Source organism: Uranotaenia lowii, chromosome 2, assembly GCF_029784155.1.
Source record: "Uranotaenia lowii strain MFRU-FL chromosome 2, ASM2978415v1, whole genome shotgun sequence".
NCBI classification, from domain to species: domain Eukaryota; kingdom Metazoa; phylum Arthropoda; class Insecta; order Diptera; family Culicidae; genus Uranotaenia; species Uranotaenia lowii.
In genome coordinates, this window is record NC_073692.1 from 233,896,624 (window position 1) to 233,914,485 (window position 17,862).

The 17,862-nt window shown below is 36.2% G+C and overlaps 1 protein-coding gene across 1 annotated transcript; it reads left to right on the forward strand.

The window, feature by feature from the left end:
- The first annotated feature begins 1,009 nt into the window (after positions 1 to 1,009).
- On the forward strand, positions 1,010 to 17,550 carry LOC129742411 (ionotropic receptor 21a). Its single transcript, XM_055734310.1, has 5 exons — positions 1,010 to 2,085; positions 12,631 to 12,792; positions 12,856 to 13,097; positions 13,156 to 13,489; positions 16,536 to 17,550. Exons 1-5 carry the CDS (start codon positions 1,010 to 1,012, stop codon positions 17,548 to 17,550), a joined length of 2,829 nt encoding a protein of 942 aa, XP_055590285.1.
- The last annotated feature ends 312 nt before the right edge of the window (positions 17,551 to 17,862 follow it).

Here is a 17,862-nt window from a genome sequence, read left to right on the forward strand (position 1 = left end):
TACTCTTGGAAATGTCCTTGTTTTTCAAATATAAAAAATTTATCATTAAATGACTGTAAAAATAGCACTATAATTATACATATACAAAGAAAAAAATTTGTTCTTTCACATTTAACAACCCGTTTGCTTCTAAATGCTGTTTGGTGTCATCAGTAGAGCTGTTTGTTTGCGAGCCTTGGAAAAATAGATATTTTAAGATTTTGAAATTACATTATTACTAACAGAAAATAAATTTCAAATACAAACCAAATTTTGCAAATTTTTAACTCAATTAAGAGGCTTTCAAATGTAGAAAACAGTTTTCAAAAATTCAAACTATAGAGCGAGTTATTGATGATAATGTGGAAAAATTATTTGTTGGTCAAAATTACCCCGGTGGCCAAAGTTACCCCCATTTTACGGTAAATGTCTTTTCTAAAGCGGTTGTAATTTTATTCGCACTTCACATCGATTTATTAAAAAAAAAAACAAAGAAAAATCCTCAAAACTCAAAATATAACCACAGAAATGAATGCATAGAGGCTGATGTCGGCTTCTAGGTAAAGATTCACGCTACTTCTACTAAAATAGAAGAAGCCTATAGCCTATAGGCCTACGGAAATCCAACATGTAGGAAGAAAGAATTTTTATTTCTTCAATTCATATTTCTATTACAATTGAAGAAGCTTCAACCAGACCCTATCCGTACGGAAATAACCACAGCTAACTTTCGTTTTTGCTGTTCAATGGTTGTGAATGAAAGAAAACGAGAAAAATAGGAAACAATTCGGCTACACACCTGATCAATCCCGACCAGGTTCAATCATAACCCATGGCAGCCGCGGGGGATCAAAAGGTCACTGGGCTTTATGAATTTTCCAGCATTTCCTCGCATAGGTTGTTGCAAGGACGAATGCCATGCTCAGTGGATGCCTCTATAAAAGACAACCCCTCGATTGGGGATGCTTTTACAGTTACTTTTGATTGAAAGCAGTGTAGTTCGGGACACATTTTCGGGTTTTGGTGCAACATGAAGAAGATTGTGCTGATCAGTGTTTTACTATTCCTGTGGTTGGAACTTTTACTGGCCTTGTCTGGGGTTGTTCAGGGTAGAGACAAGTATCAGGATGCATTGATTGCATATAATGGACCATCGCAGAACAAATTCAAATACTATGAGTTGTCCAGTGAGCAGTATGTGTCGGGACGAATCGAACCCGAAAATGAAACATATTCTGGATTTGAAGGGACCGATTCGCGAAATAAACGATTCGCCGATCCGACATTTCGTGGAAACCCCAAAACTAAGGAACAGATATGGGCTAGAAATTTCGCTCATCGTTTGACGGATGATAAGCAAGCTCGATCGCTGGTGAAGCTTTTGATCCGCATTATCACCAAACATTTGAGTGCCTGCATTCCTATTATTTTGTTTGACGTATTCGTCGAGCAAAAGGAAAGTTTCATTATGGAGACGCTTTTCAATGAGTTTCCCACGACGTACACCTGCGGAAAGATAAACGCAAACTATACGTTGGACAGTCCAGATCTTCTGTTGCCAACTGCCTCCAAGTGTCGAAGTTTTATTCTGTTCTTGTCCGACGCCATGATGACCAGACAAATCATTGGACCGCAACTGAACAGTTTTGTGATTGTTATACCTCGATCGAGTCAGTGGAAGTTGCAGGATTTCTTATCCTCCAAGCAATCAAGGGATATCCTGAATCTTCTGGTTATCGGTGAATCGTACTCCCAAGCAAAGACTGCGGCAAACGACGAAATTCCCTACGTTCTTTACACCCACGAACTCTACGTTGATGGCTTAGGTTCCAATCGGCCCTACGTGCTGACCACATGGATGAACGGGAAATTTTCTCGACCGAATGTTGAACTTTTCCCGAAGAAAATACGCAAAGGATTCTCGGGTCATCGCTTCACAATTGCCGCAGCCCATCAGCCTCCTTTCGTCTTTAAAATCCTGTCCACCGATGGAGTCGGTAATATTGCCATCCGATGGGATGGACTGGAAATACGCTTGCTGAAAACGTTGAGTAATTATTTGAACTTCACCTACGATATAAAGGAGCCGTCTAAAACCTATTTGGGGTAAGTTTCTATGTACCCAGGAACGGTATATTAACGTCGCGGATAGTTGTTGTCATGTGATTGGAACAACACTATCAATGAAACTGCAAATCTGAAACAAACTAAGCGCCTACGGTTAGGCTATAAAAGATGATTAAACAAGTACCGTCAACTGGGGCATCATGCAACAATTTTCAACTTCAATGGCTTCTGAAAACTTAACCGCTTGTACATCAAAAGTTTAAAGGTTGGTGGGACAGAAAAACTATTGGTTTCACCAGTTATTTTTAAATTTACAAAAAACATGCGATTTTCACCCTGCTAAGTAAAAAGGGTAAGTTGCAACAAACTTTATTTTTAATGTAAAATCAAATAAAAACGTTTGAAAATTTATAGTTTTTATATATTGTTGATGTCGATAACGATGATAACGTATAAAGCACCGTTTGTATTAATTTTTGGTTTTGTTCGAATTACATTTTCCATAACTTTGTCTCAACCCTAATGACATTGCATACTTGAAGGCGCTGTTTTCTATAATTAAGAGAAAATTAATTAGTTTAGCCTTTTTCTTGAGACAGTTATTGGATAAATATTTATAATTGGACAAATATAAGTAATCTCGTAATCAGCAATGATCAGGGATCAAATGTACCCATAATCAACATTTAATAAAACTTTTTCTAAAAAAAGTTGAGAGTTTCCCATTGCTTTGAAAATATTATGTTCAACTTTTCAAATTGTATCCGTGGTCTATTGTTGGGTCTAATTTCAAAGCTTGGGTCAAAGCTTGAAACATTAAACTTTAAAACCTTCGAATGAAAATTAATAAACTTTTCATTTAACACAAAACCATAATTTTTTAAATGATCATGATTTTTTAATAAATCTTTGAAAAGTTCGAAAAATTATTCGAAGTTGCAACTTTAAAGCTAACTAAATTTGCATTTGCTTTGTGCTGATTAGTGTTTTATTTGTGCCAATATTTACAACAAATCTTGGAGTTCCTTATTTTTATTTTTTGCTAATTGATTATTCACGAAACTATCCATTTTCCAACATGTCTTTTGTCAGTTTAATTGAACATGATTTAAGTTAATGTTTAGAACTTCAAAAATGACCTTTTTTGGCCTGTTATTTTGATAGCTGTAAGAATTTTATTTGAGAAAAAGGTTTTATCTCTGACTTTGATCACTAGCACTCTTGAAATAATATTAAATTCCTTTTTTTATCAAATTTAATTCAATAATCAACTTTTGAATAAATCCTTATTAGTTCAAAATCGATTTTTTTAAATTTTAAATTCACATTTCAACCGGATTAAATTTTTTTTCAAATTCAAAATACTACAGAGGAATTTTTCAATCAACCCCTCAATTTTAAATAGAAATAAGAAATGCAAATAAAGATGAATAATTAATAACAATTATTATTATTTCCGATACTCGGTGAAAAGTGATGTCCTTTTTTAGTAGGGACATCTAAATATTATGATTTTTTTAATATACATGAATAGAAGGTTAGATGAAATGAAAGATGGTGAAAATGAGCGGGTAGAGTTTATTTAGAAGCATTAAAGCATGGATCACTACAAATCTGGATGCATTAAAACGGGTCTATCTCGGAGCTATATAAACGAAATAAAAATGTTTTGTACTTGAAATGTAGGGTTTTTATTGCACTTTAAAGGAAAAATAATAAAAAAATTATTCCGATGTTGTTTTGTTGAATTTTCGAACTTTTGGTTGAGTATCACTAATTATAGTTTGAACACCCTATTCGCTGACCTCAGCGGCCATTTTGTTCCACAATCTCTTCATCTCTGTTGCTTCCCGAGTCGTCCTACCATTCTTCTTCATCTTCTGCTTGACAATTGCCCAAAATTTTTCGATAGGGCGGAATTGAGGGTAGTTGGGTGGGTTGATGTCCTTTTCGACAAAATCCACCCGTTGGCCCAATACCACTGTAGAACCTCCTAGCTGTAGTGGCAGCTTGCCAAATCTGGCGAAAACTTAACTAGTCCTTTGTGAAATCTAATGTACGAAAAAAAAAAGTTTTTCAGGCACTCCTCCTTGTAAATTTCGGAGTCCATGGTCTTGTTTTTCACAAAAACCGGAATTTTTCGTCCGCAGCTGCAAATACCTTGCCAGATCAAACACTTTCTTGCAAACTTATCAGCAAAAACGAATTTGAAGTTGCCGGGGACATCACCATGACCAGTGCAGTGCACCACTGCAGTGGCTTTACATAATTTTTGGCCAGAAAGCTGCCCAAAATCCATCTTCACGTACGTTTCATCATCCATGAGGATACATCCGTCGAACTTCGTTGGAATCTTCTTGTATAACTTGCGGGCACGTCTTTTGGCTACTAAATTCTGCTTCAATGTCCGGTTTGGTTGCTTACTGGTCCGATAGGATCGTATTCCTTCGCGTAGACGAATTCAGCTGACGGTGCACCGGTCGGCGTTGAATTTCTTGGCAATGTCATAGTCCAACTACCCTGTGTTTTCCTTGATCGTTCTCAACACCTTCAAATGCAGTTTCCGATCCTTAATTCCACTATGACGCTTGGTATGAACCTGCCGATCTATAGTACGCATCTCACGGAAACGTTTGAGAACGCTACACACGGTTGATTTGACAATTTTTAACGATTTCGCGATTTTTGAACCCGACCACGTCGGGTTTTTGACGTGGGTGTTCAAAATTTATTTTCATCTCGCGGCTTCCATCACGTGTAACTTTTTTGAAACAAAACGAATCGTAATGAAATTTTCAGCACTGGTAGAAGAAACATTCCTCTACAAAGAGCTGCCAAAACATTCCAGATCCGACAACTAGGAGCACTATGGTAAAATAAATAGTGCGTCCAGATTTGTAGTGATCCATGCTTTATCATCACATATCAAATTTTTGTTCCGCACGGGTCAACTATTATGAAGACTAGATACAGATAGAGTTTTATCTATTACCACACATTATTCATTTATTTATTTATTGATTAGATCCTAGGCTTCAGCCCTTTATCTTATTCTATAATATAAATGACACTTAATAACTACACTTATTGTTAATTTGTAAAAGAGCACTGCACAATTCTACTTTTAATTTGTTCTCTGGTCATGCTTAGTTGAATAATATCGACGTTTGCGTAATAAAATGGCCTCATTCGGTACATTGGTTCGTTTCGGGCGTAATTCTGGGTCCGATTAGCTAGTTGAAACGGCCTTACGCTTCGTAAATTGCTGCGGCCTCCGTACGGAGATATAAGAGATACCGTAAACTGGGGGAACTTTAATCACTTTAAAACCCTTACTGCGGTGAGGAGTTTTAAACATGACCATTGATTGCAGTAAATTCAAACGACATTGGTGATTATAATTAAATGTTTGTTACAAAACCAGATTTCGAGTTTCGGGGTAACATTGATCACTATGGTTTTTACGTATCTAAACAACTTCAAATGTATTGTTTTGATGCCATTAGTGCCATTAGATGCCACTGTAGGTTCAAAACATCGATAACAGTATTTTTTTGTTTGGACTCAATCAAATTTTTCAACGTTTTTTTTTTTCAAAAACAAAAATACTCTAAAGATGGACAATGTTGCTGCATACTTTTAGGGGCAAAAATTATAAACATTTTTTCATAGCTTTTTGGCAACAAAAACAAATGAAATTACACCTTCATGCAATTGCCTTACTCCTCGCACTGTTTCCATGTTCTTTTTTTTCTTCAAACTTAACCATTTGATAGAGTTTTTAGCCATTTTTTCTATACGGACTTTTTCATGGAAAATGACCGTTTTTTTTTAATATCCAAAAATTATCATCAAATGACCATAAAAATAACACTTAAACTTAACCTAAATCAAGAAAAAAGTTGAACTTTCACATTAAACAACCCATTTGCTCCTAAATGCTTGAATTTGATCAGGAGAGATGTTTGTTTGTGAGCATTAAAAAAACCAGATATTTTATGATTTTAAAGTTACATTGTAAGTAATATAAAAAATCCTCTAATAAAAACCTAATTTAGCCTATTTGCATCTCAACTTATAGGCTTTCAATCGTAGTAAATAGTTTTAAGATATTCTTACTTTAGAAAAATTAGTTAATAATGATTATCTGCAAAAATTTCATGTTGATCAAAGTTACCCCGCTGATCGAAGTTCCCCCAGTTTACGGTACTAAATAGAGCGAATAATGTCTTCCACAGATTCAATCCTTTAGAAACAGTGCGTCGATCGATTTTCTTCGGGTTTCCAGCGTATTCAAACCTAACAGCATGCCCAAGACTCGATACTCCGGCATTTATGCTTGCCAACCAAGGTTTCTCAAAGCGTATTTCAAGAACTTCTTCTGAACTCTCTCTAGTCTGTTGTTGTGTATGTTGTAATACGGTCGCCACACAACGCCGGCATATTCAATGACGGTCCTAACTAATCCAGTGTAGATTGTGGCAATTGTATAGGGATTATCCAGCTCGTGACAGATTCTACTAACCATTTCGAACATAGAGTTTGCCTTCGCTACAACTATTTCGATGTGTTTTGAAAAAGTTAACTCCGAGTCCAACACAGCTCCCAAGTCTTTCACTGAGTTTTGCCGAGCAATGATGCAATCGTTTTCTAAGCGGTATTCATAAGTGATATTGCTTATTTTCCGAGAAAATGTTATCAAGTTTCATTTCGAGGAATTGATCTTTAGGCCGAATCTACTGCAACACTCTGTGAACCTGTGTAAGGCATTTTGCAGAGCCAAGCAATCCTTTTGGTGACGAATAGGCAAAAACATTTTTAAATCATCGGCATAAACCAGCACAAACACATCAATCAGCACTCCAGGAAATTCGTTCATAACAGTGATGAAAACAGGGGTCCCAAGTGAATCCCTTGTGGAACACCACTATTGACCGAGAAAGTATTTACTAGATCACACGTTCTCCAGTTTGACATATTGCGTTCTTTCGATCAGGTACGAACGGATCCATTGAAGACAGGATCCGGTTATTCCATTCTTGCATTATATCGACAGTAAAGCGTTTATATTGATTACGTCAAAGGTTTTGGACATGTCAGTGTATATTGCGTCAACTTGGAAACCTTGCATAATCCACTGTGAGGTTCTTGATACAAACTTTGTTAGATTCGTTACGGTTGAGCGTTTCTTGAGAAAACCATGTTGACACAAGCGGGAAAACTTGCAGTGCGAACAAACAAAAAGATTAGATATATGTGATCGCTCAGATAAGCTCTCTTTAACTCAGAAACGCTTCTATCGATGTACCTATAGTCTTCTCAGTTTGTTATCTCCGCGTTTGCTACATCCGGAGTTTGGATGCGAAACAGTACGGTCGATAGTCTGATAGTGACCTATCACCGATGCTATGTTGTCGTGTTTTTCTATTTCGTTTTGACCAAAGTTATTTAAATTTATGAAGAGATTAATCACCGTATCGGCCTTATCGGTGAAAAGTGATGTCCTTTTTAGTAGGAACATCTAAAAATTATGAAATTTTTCATAGATGGATAGAAAGTTAGATGAAATGAAAGATGGTGAAAATGAGCGGGTAGAACCTATTTAGTAGTTGGCCCGTGCTGATCAAAAATTTGATATGTGATGGTAATGCTTCTAACTAAATTCAACCCGCTCATTTTCACCATCTTGAATTTAACCAGATATACTAGAACCGATATACACCACTTAACGAGAAATCGGGAGACACGAATAGCGCTATCTGGCGACAGAAATGGAACTATTACACTGTGAATTTTTTAGGAGCTTTGATCAGAGATGCCAGGTGTCCTGATTTTTCAATTGACAATCGCAAAAAGTGTGGCGTAGCATATAGAAAAGGCGGAAGTAAAATGATTACTATTTGAATAAATATGAATTATTAACAGCGCATATTCTTACAATTCTTAAAACGTTGTCTAAACCCTTAAAGCATCGGCAGCGATAAGTGCTATCCCAGGTGTTAACCCCGGACACATTCTAGGTCCTTTTTTAGCTTTAGCAGTACATTTGCGCACCGGTAAGTGCTAAACTGGTTTCCATTTTAGCCACTAGTGACGCTCCGATAGGTGTTGTTGTTTTTTGATGCTATTTCCTTTTGTTAGCATCTGTCAAATCAGGAGCTGGTCGGTATTCAAATATGGCTCCTGGCTTGCTTTTTCAATACCGAGGAGCAAGTGTCAAAATTTAGTGTTATTATAGCTTTGACACCTGACCGCTGCTGATACTCTTAAACATCGTGATTGTAATATTCCTATCGATTTAGCGCAAAGTTTAAAAAAAGAAAGAATGAAAAGGGAATGTTATTAGAATCATAAACTTTAAGGTCAAGAATTCGTAATAAATGACTAATTTATTATGAATACATAAATAACTAAAAATACATTGATTTACGACACTCGCCATAAAATCTGCCTGCACAGATTTTAGACTTTTGCATTGCAAATTTCCGCCAACACTTAACGAGAAAGCAAACAAACACACATTCTTAATCAAACATTTGCGCCTTTTAGTTTCTTTAAATCAAACTCCATAAATTTTATTTCATCTTTGTCTTTATTTCGAGTTTTTAACAACGATCCGTTACCTAGAATATGTCATACAAAACGGCAAATCAAAATAAGCGGAAGCTTAATACAAATTTTAAAAGCTTAGCTAAGAGACGAAAATTAAATATAGATTAAGTAATAAAAAAAATTTAAATTCAAAAATGATTATTATTAATTTTTCCTAGTTATATTTAACCCTTCGTTTCATAAAGTAACAAATATGCAACAATTAATGTATGGAAAAAGCGAAAAATCGTATTTTATTTTAATTTTTTTTTTAATGTACACATCATTTCTAACTGTTTAAACCGATTTTTAAGGAAAAATAAAAAAATCATGAAATGAAGGGTTAAACAGCTTTTTGTGTTTTGGAATATCATTTGTTTTGCAATAGTAAAAAATAATAAAAACGTTTCATTTCAAAACCAATATACATGCCAATACCAATATAATTTCGTCACATTCCATGGCGGGAACAGAATTTTTCCTTCTTGGTAATAACAAATGACATGATGCTTAATGTACACCCAGTATTTATTTCAGTACAATTGGTTTAAATTTGAAAGAAAAAACAATTCTGTTGCATACATTTGTCTCAATTAATAAAAAAAATCAATCTGTGCCCTTTCAAAATGTTAATCTGGAGTTGTCAAAATGCTGATCAGGGATGCCGTCCGAACATATTTTCATCACTTTTTTTGTTCAGTTTAGGAACACATAAAAAAATAAATTCCGCTCATTCCGCTCCGCTCCGCAAATGAATTCAAAATTCGCACCACCAGCCTTTACTTCTATCATGTTTTTCAGAAGATATGTCACAAGTCTCTCAGGCATGATTCCAAGTCCATAATCAGAAAACATGGATATTAGTTGTTAGCTTTTTGTTTTTTGGAGCACTGGCATTTCTGAAACGCTTTGTTAAAATTGATTTTTTTAATCAATTCATTAATTATAAACATTCAAGAGAGATTATTGTCACGTTATTGCTGGATAAAAGCTCGGTATAATGTCCTTCGACCTAAGATCTGGATTTGATAAATGATCTAACAAACTTTATAGTTTGATAATGATAAACCAATTTGTTTGAAAATGTTCAAATATTATCAAGAAAAATCTAGCATGAGACAATAAAAATACCATCTTTTAATACGAATCGTTTAAAACCCCATTTTTGCCAAATTGAAAAGCGACACCCGTCATCTAGTAAAGAGAAAATAACGATATTTCTACGTAAATTTCGTGATATTTTTTTCCTTAACTATTATTAGTAAGCAAAATTTTGATAAACAGTTAAGCAGTTGACCGATTGTATTTAAAACATTATCTTAAAAAAACACTTTATGCGCATCCAAATCTATTTTTTTGAAACAAAATTTGTTGGTTTACTAAAATTTTTATGGTGCAAGAATAGAAACAAACTATTTCATTTATTATAACTGGCATCCCTGATCAAGTCGAGTCGGAATACACGCTATTCACAAGTTAGACGAATTTCTCGAATTAATGCTTCCATTTTGTCCGCTAGAGGATGCTGATGGTGTCGCCTTCTCATTATATGAAGAAAATAAGTGTGGTGAATATTGTTTCAATTATATTTGATTTAACCTAACCTTCTATCCATCTATAAAAAAATTTCATAATCTTTAGATGTCCCTACTAAAAAGGACATCACTTTTCTCCGATAGGACCGATAAATTAAAGTTACATTTTGATTTATTTTATCAGTAAAATTTATATTTTTTTCAATTTGTGAAAAGAAAATGGCGTTAGAAATCAGTTTCGTTGTTTTAGGTAAATTTGAATTTAAAACCCCCTTTCCCCGCTCCCCATGGGCAGACCTGGTTTAAAGCTATATCACAGCGATGACAAAAAGCGTGGAAAATATATTTTAAGCTTTTAGAGAAACCACGTCTCCTCAGCGTTAGAAGTTTTTGAAATTTATTTACTTAAATTCTATTTCTGTGGGTATCTTCGAGAAATTTTCCCACGAAGCGTCGATTTTGTTCTTAAATTTCTTCTTCATAAATTCAGATACAACATTTTTAAAGCTAATCTAACTTAGAAAATGCGGATTGCTTATTTTGAAGAAAAATTACTCCATTTATCAAGTTTTGGCATGATTTCACTGTGAAATTTCGAAATTAGTCGTCCCAAACGTCTTTAGTGAACCAAATGATGCTTTTGATTATGAGTCACATTTAGTGGTATGAATAAGGTTTAGCAATTGCTTCGGTAGCTTTTACTTAGCTCGAAATCAATCAAAGCAAAAGTCCAAAGCATTTGCTTAGTTTGGTATGAATAAACATTTGCTTAGCGGATGTGTACTAAAGTCTTAGAACATAGCTTTTGCTTCGAAAAATAGAGCAATCCAACTATAGCAGAATCTGAAGTTTTCTAAAGTAAAATGAAAGAAGGCGATCAGAAAATTGAAAAGTACGGTTAAATAGCCTTGAAGCCGACGAAGCGAGTGGTGGGTGTGAGAACGATCGGAATTTTTTGGTTAATTTGTGCTCGTTGATGTTTAAAGAAAAATGAATACATATTCGAATATTGTCAAACAAGAAATGGCCTAACTTTAATATTTATCATAAGCTCTCCCCTCCGATGTATAAAAAAATAGGCAATAGGCGCGCATTTTAATTTAGATTTTTTTTCTTAAATCTTAGAATTATATAAAAATGAGAGATCTGTATATGTTTTAAATTATTACAATTTATTTCTTCCTTTGAGCCAATTGGGACTTCTTTCACTATAGCCGGATTTTTTTAAAATTTGAATTTACTAATTGATTTGTTTAATTTCATCTTAGACGAATGATTTTATACAACGACAAGAATATGAAAAAAGTTGGGTTATCACTTCGACTTTTCTTTATCCATGTTGAAAATGCCTTTTTGAATTGTTTTGAAGTGAAATATTGCTTTAAGTTGATAAATTCATAACGTTATTAAAGAATTTTTTATTGGAAAAGTCTGCTACCGAGCATACTTAGAAAATAAAGCAATTGCTAGGAGATTTGTCGAGCAATTGCTTCAGATTTGAGCTTTATTCATACCAAACTAGCTTGTTCTAAAAGTAAAAGCTCCTGACTGAGAAAACAGCTGTCAAAAAAACTTTATTCATAACAACCGGAGCAATTGCTTTAAGCGACTGCTCGACTGCTCGATTTAGTTTAGCAAAAGCAATTACTAGGTTTTTTCATACCACCCATTGATTAAAATCCCATGTCGACCATGTCAACATAAGCTATTCAAGTGAAACATAGTTGACTAACAGGGAAAATATATCATCTGAATTAAAAAAAATTAAAATATGGTGTTTTTTCTATTAATAATATTTCACTTTTGCCTTTGAAAAACACAAGATATGCAAAAAAATAACAATCTGAATGACTATTAGGTAAGTTACTGATATGTCAATTCTTTTTGGTTCAGTATGAACAAGCGTTTTATAACAATCTATTAAAGAAAAAGTCGAAAAAAAAAAATTGGAAAAAAGCTTTGCGGGCCGCACTTTGCTCATCCGCTAATTAAATGAATTTTAATAATAAACTAGCTGACCCGGTAAACTTCGTTTAACCCGTTACCTAATAAATCGTTGGAAAATGTTTACAGTTCTATAACTTTTTGTGCTCGTGAATCAGTTTTCATTAAAATCGTCTTCAAGTTGTTCGAGTTTTGTCCCGTTTCTAGTTGATTTTGTTTAGGAGCTCCCCTTCCATAAAAAGTGAGATTCTTGAAACTATTATACAAACCATCTCTGACCCGAAAAACCCTCGGATACCAAATTTCACTTCATTACGACCGACCATTCATACGTGATGGTGTTACAAAGAAAACGCCTCCATTTTTATATAATAAAAAACGAAAACTCCCACTTCTACATAAAATTTACGTAAAAAAATTCATATATCACAAAATAAACATAACGTGTAAGATTTTCCCCAATTCTATGATATACGTAAACTCAACGCTTTTTGTAAAATTTTATCCTGCACAGGTCAGGGGATGCTGTAACGGATGAGGTCGAGCGAAGACAGGCAGACATTGGCATGGCGGGAGTGTACGTCACAATTGAACGGAATCTCAATACGGAAATGTCGGTGGCGCATTCTACTGATTGCGCTTCTTTCGTGACGTTGATGTCGTCTGCTCTACCAAGGTTCTAAAGCTGTTTGAAATACTATAATTGGGTCAACTACATATAATCACTTTCCAATTTCAGATATCGTGCCATTCTGGGACCCTTCCAGTGGCCAGTGTGGCTTGCATTGACACTGATCTACTTGGTGGCCATCTTTCCGTTGGCGTTCTCGGACAAGATGAGCCTTCGCCATCTGGTTGGCAATTGGTCCGAGATAGAGAACATGTTCTGGTACGTATTCGGAACCTTCACCAACAGTTTGACTTTTACTGGAGAAAATTCTTGGAGCAATACAAAGAAGACTTCAACTCGTATGTTGATTGGTAAGTTTATGCTTTAAAGTATGGGATTCGATGAAAATGATTTTTTTACATGTTCAAGGTGTTTACTGGGTATTCACGATCATCATAACATCATGTTACACCGGATCAATAATTGCGTTTGTGACGATGCCGGTGCTGCCGGATACAATCGACTCGGTAAAGCAGCTGAACGATGGCTTCTTCCGTTTGGTCACCCTAGATCGGGGTGGTTGGGAGCGATGGTTTACAAATTCTAGCGACAAATCTACGGAAAAACTGGTCAAGAAGCTTCAACTGGTCTCGACTCTAGAGGAAGGCATTCGCAATGTAACGGAGGCATTCATCATTTCGTATGCCTTTATTGGCTCCAAAGCCGAACTAGAATATTTGGTTCAATCGAACTTTTCAGCGGAGTAAGTATTCTCTACCTGTCTGATGTACTTCTCTTAAGTTACTTTTTCAAACTAAAAAGATAAATTTTAAAATATTCTTTGATTAAACTATGTTAATGTTTTTAGATTTTTGTTCATTCATTTGTTTCTTTGATCTAAGTCAGCTTTTTATTACATCTTATCAAGGACACGCTTGTCAGCATCATCTACTGATGAAAGTTCCTTCTAAAGTCAATTATAGTACCACCATCACCATCAGAAGAGGCAACACCTACAAATCAGAAATCTGCCAGAAGTAGTTTAGATTATCGATGTTTAAACATGATCGTTGGAACTTTCTGCACATGATGGCGTGTTTGATGTGTCGCCTTGTTTTTTGAAGGGTGAGGTATATTGGTTTTGTTACTATATTTGGGTAAATGCTATCTGAAGTTACATAAGGCCATTAGAACAGATATTTACAACAGATTTGTCTTAAATCCTGTTTAAAAGTACAAATTTAGTCAGGCTGATACTTCTACCCAGAATATCTGGCAACACTGTTGTTTTACCAGGAACCTAATTTGAGTAGTCTCGCTTAATCGTGTGATGGTGTAAACATTTAATATGTCATCATCATCACTATTCTTTTGTTTGGTAATCATCAGTTACGAATTGATCACCAAAGCATGCGGTGATTGTAATGTTTTGGATTTGCCGACGCAGTAGCAGATTTCTTCTGCTGATCCGGAAGAACGTTTCTTCTGAAGGATCCGTAAGTTCAACACAATATTTCGTAAGTGGAGATGGATTGGACACACGCTGCGAAAAGATGAGGACGAGATTTGCAGAGAGGCCCTTGAATGGAACCCAGAGGGACATCGAAGAAGAGGCAGAGCCAGAAATTTGAGGCGGCGAAGCCTAGCCGCCGAATTACGAACTGTCGACGAGAGTCTTGACTGGGACCAAGTGAAGACGCTGGCTCCGGATCGTCAACAGTGGAGGTCTTTTACCACGGCCCTATGCACAGGAGGATAGGCGCGGGAGCATTAAATAAGTAAGTCTATCGATGTGATTGACAATTGCGTTCAAAAAAATAAAAACAACTTTATTCAGGCAGCCGGGCAACCATCTCAAATAATATGTTTGTTGTTATGTAATTTTGTTTGTTTTTCGATAGTTAAACTTATTTTTCTAAAAAAATGAATACAATTACCCTTGCCGTTGCCGAAACTATTTTCCAGGAGGACGGCACTGTTTATGTGGTTTGTAATTCAAATGGAGAAGAAACAATACTACACTTTAACCGTGAATATTACGAGTCTGTTTTGCAGGCTGGTAAGTAATTGTTATTGCATATGGTAGTATGTTTTAAATTTGATGGGTATTATAAAAAAAATTGATAATATGTATGTTCGTGTCATGGTTTAAAGTGAACTAGAAAAAGTTTTATTGGAAAACTTTTTCAACCTGGAACCATCATCGATTCAAACTGAAGCTGAGATACCCCCTGCTAGTAAGGAACAATGATGAATTTATCGACGATGGCAACAGCAACAGCAACAGATTTCATCAATTTCCTTCTAAAGCTTGAAGAGGAATTTCGGGACATAACCATGAAAAGAAAATCTCTTTTATGGCGTGAAATAAGGGACAGTATGATCGTCAAAGGCCATAACTACAACACAGATAAGTTGAGGTCTAAATGGGCGAACTTTATGAAAACCTACCACCTCACTTTGGATACCAGGAGCCGATCCGGGCCTAAGGCTGTTACTTGGACATACTTAAAAGTATTGGATCGATGTTCTCGGAAAGAGTGCCAGGCATAATGTTTCCGAGGAAACAATTGGGTCTATATTTTCAGTCACTAACGAAAATATAGAGCCCAGGAATTCGATGCCAGGACCTAGTAGACCATATTCGAAGAGCGCCGTTTGGAAGTTCAAAATGAAAGCGATTTAAAAATGGCAAAATTAAAAATTGAAGAGGAAAGAAACAGGGAATTGAAGCTTTGGGATGATCTTTGAGGGCGCAAACTTGCATTAGAAGAAATGAAACTCGGAATACCTAGAACAGACAATCATTTTAAAATCGTGAAATAAATGTTCTTATTCGATTTTTTTTTGTTTGTGCCCGTCTAAAAATTCTTGCTTTCTCTGCTAGATCCTCAGCATCGATTTGATACTCATTGCTGCCTCCAGAAAATTGATTTTCGTCTGTTGGTGGTGGTGGAAGAATGAAATCATGTAGGCAACAAGATGTTAAAATGAAAAGCTTCGTATACTCTGAAGCTTCCATACTTCCATAATCTACATCCTTCTCTACTTCACTTTCCAAAGCCCAACAGCCTGTTCCGGAACCATCTATTCAGACGAAAATTGTACTCGTACCCTTCAACAGTCAATCTATGATAACTTCTATAAGGGGGTCATAATAAATGGTTCTAATTTATGTCCGTTATAGCCAATTAAATGCTCATTTGGAGCAAACTTACGTGTAGGTGAGCTAAAATAGCGGTAAACTGGGCTGTTACGAAAATGCTGATCCAGGAATCCACAAAACACATCCCGATACTTTTTGGTTGAGTCCCAAATGAATTGAACTTGAAGTGTATATGAATGATTTCGATCAAGATAGCTGTCATCTTGTTGACCAACAATGTTCACATGGTTTCCATCAATGGCTCTTCACATTCCCGGAAAAAACAGATTCATCTTGAAATCCTTCACGAACACTGTACTGAATTTCACCACGTTGTTCTGATACCAGTATAAGCCTCGTCGTCTCTATTATATAACAAGACCAACGCATTTTTGGTGACTGTACAATATCTGACAAGTTTTGGTCTTCGTACCTTCTTCTCCTATGTTTAGAACCCTTTGGATGAATGTGTCTAATTCTAATATCTAATGGACAACCAGATGTTAAAAATCGACATGACACCTCCATACTTTCTGAAATATTTCCAAATAGAGTAGAAATACTTAATATCATAGTTCGTCAAAATAATTAAAATGATTTCAGAATAGTTTTAAAAAAATTATTTGTGTCAATTCAAAAGTGATCATTACCCTTAATTTTTCAGATCCTCTAACAAACGGTATTCGTTGCACGTCAGCAAGGAATGCTTCACCTTGTACGGTGTGTCCTTCGTATTTCCGCGCAACTCCGTCCATAGGGATAAGTTTAACAACGCCTTCCTTTACATGCAAGAAGCTGGAATAATGTCTAAACTCAACAAGGATGTCTCTTGGTCCCTACAGAAAACTAAAGATGGGAGATATCGCCAGGCTTCGGTTGGCAAAGTTTTGAGGGTTCCAACAGCTGGTGAAAAAGGCTTAACACTTGCCGATACGGAGGGAATGTTTCTTCTGATGGGAATCGGATATCTGATAGCATTGAGTGTACTGATATCTGAATGGGTCGGTGGTTGTACGAACAAATGTAAAGAGATAATCAAAACAAGACGAGAGCGGTTGATGAGCCCGTCGAGCTCGATTCCAAGTTCTAACGCTTCGTCGGCCAATCCAAATTCGCCTCGTCGCAAACCTCGGGCAGCAGACAAGGAATACAATCTACTAGAAAATCTAGACAGCAGTTCAAACGCATTGACACCTCGAGGTGCAGAGAACGGAAGCGAATCCGACATTAGTGAAGGTACACGAGAAAAGCGTAGCCTATCGGAAAACCTTCAGTACTTCAGCTCCGGAACACTACAGGAGCTGTATGATGGTCCAAATCGACGGCATTCGACTATTGTGTATATGGATGGAAAGATGATGTCCGAAGAAGAGGCGCAACAGTATGCAAGAAACCAAGCCAAGCACAAACCACACTCCAGCTTGAGTTCAGTGGTGGAACATGAAGTGACACGCCTGTTCAAATACTTTGATGAACACAAACCAGGGCACGAGGATACTACTGGGCACAGTGTCGAAAGTGGAAGCGGCAGGCATGGAACAATGAAAAGAAGAAAGAATCGATCGGTTGAGGTGACAGCGGAGATTAATAAACCGGACGAGGAAGAAAGAGATGTCTCCAGCAAAACTTCAAGAACCAAAAGTTTAGATGCACCCTTTGGTAGCAAAGTGCTACATTGAGAAACTTCAAGCACCAGGTTTGAAAGTTGGTAGTTGTAGAAGCTGGTAAATCCCAGTAGGCTGATCACTTCCACTCATTTTCCCCTCACTGTAACCATAGCACCCATAGCAATAGTCAAAGTAGCCTGCGTGTGAACCGCAGGAAATGTGCTCTCTTTTTCGACGTACCAGCGTCCGGAACAGACGTGAAAGCAAAACAGACGTGAAAGCTGGTCAGTAGTACAGTGATAAACAGTTCATATACATAGCACGATAGGAGAGTTTTCTACACCAACAGTTCACCCTGTACTTCAATCATGAGTTCTCTATTTT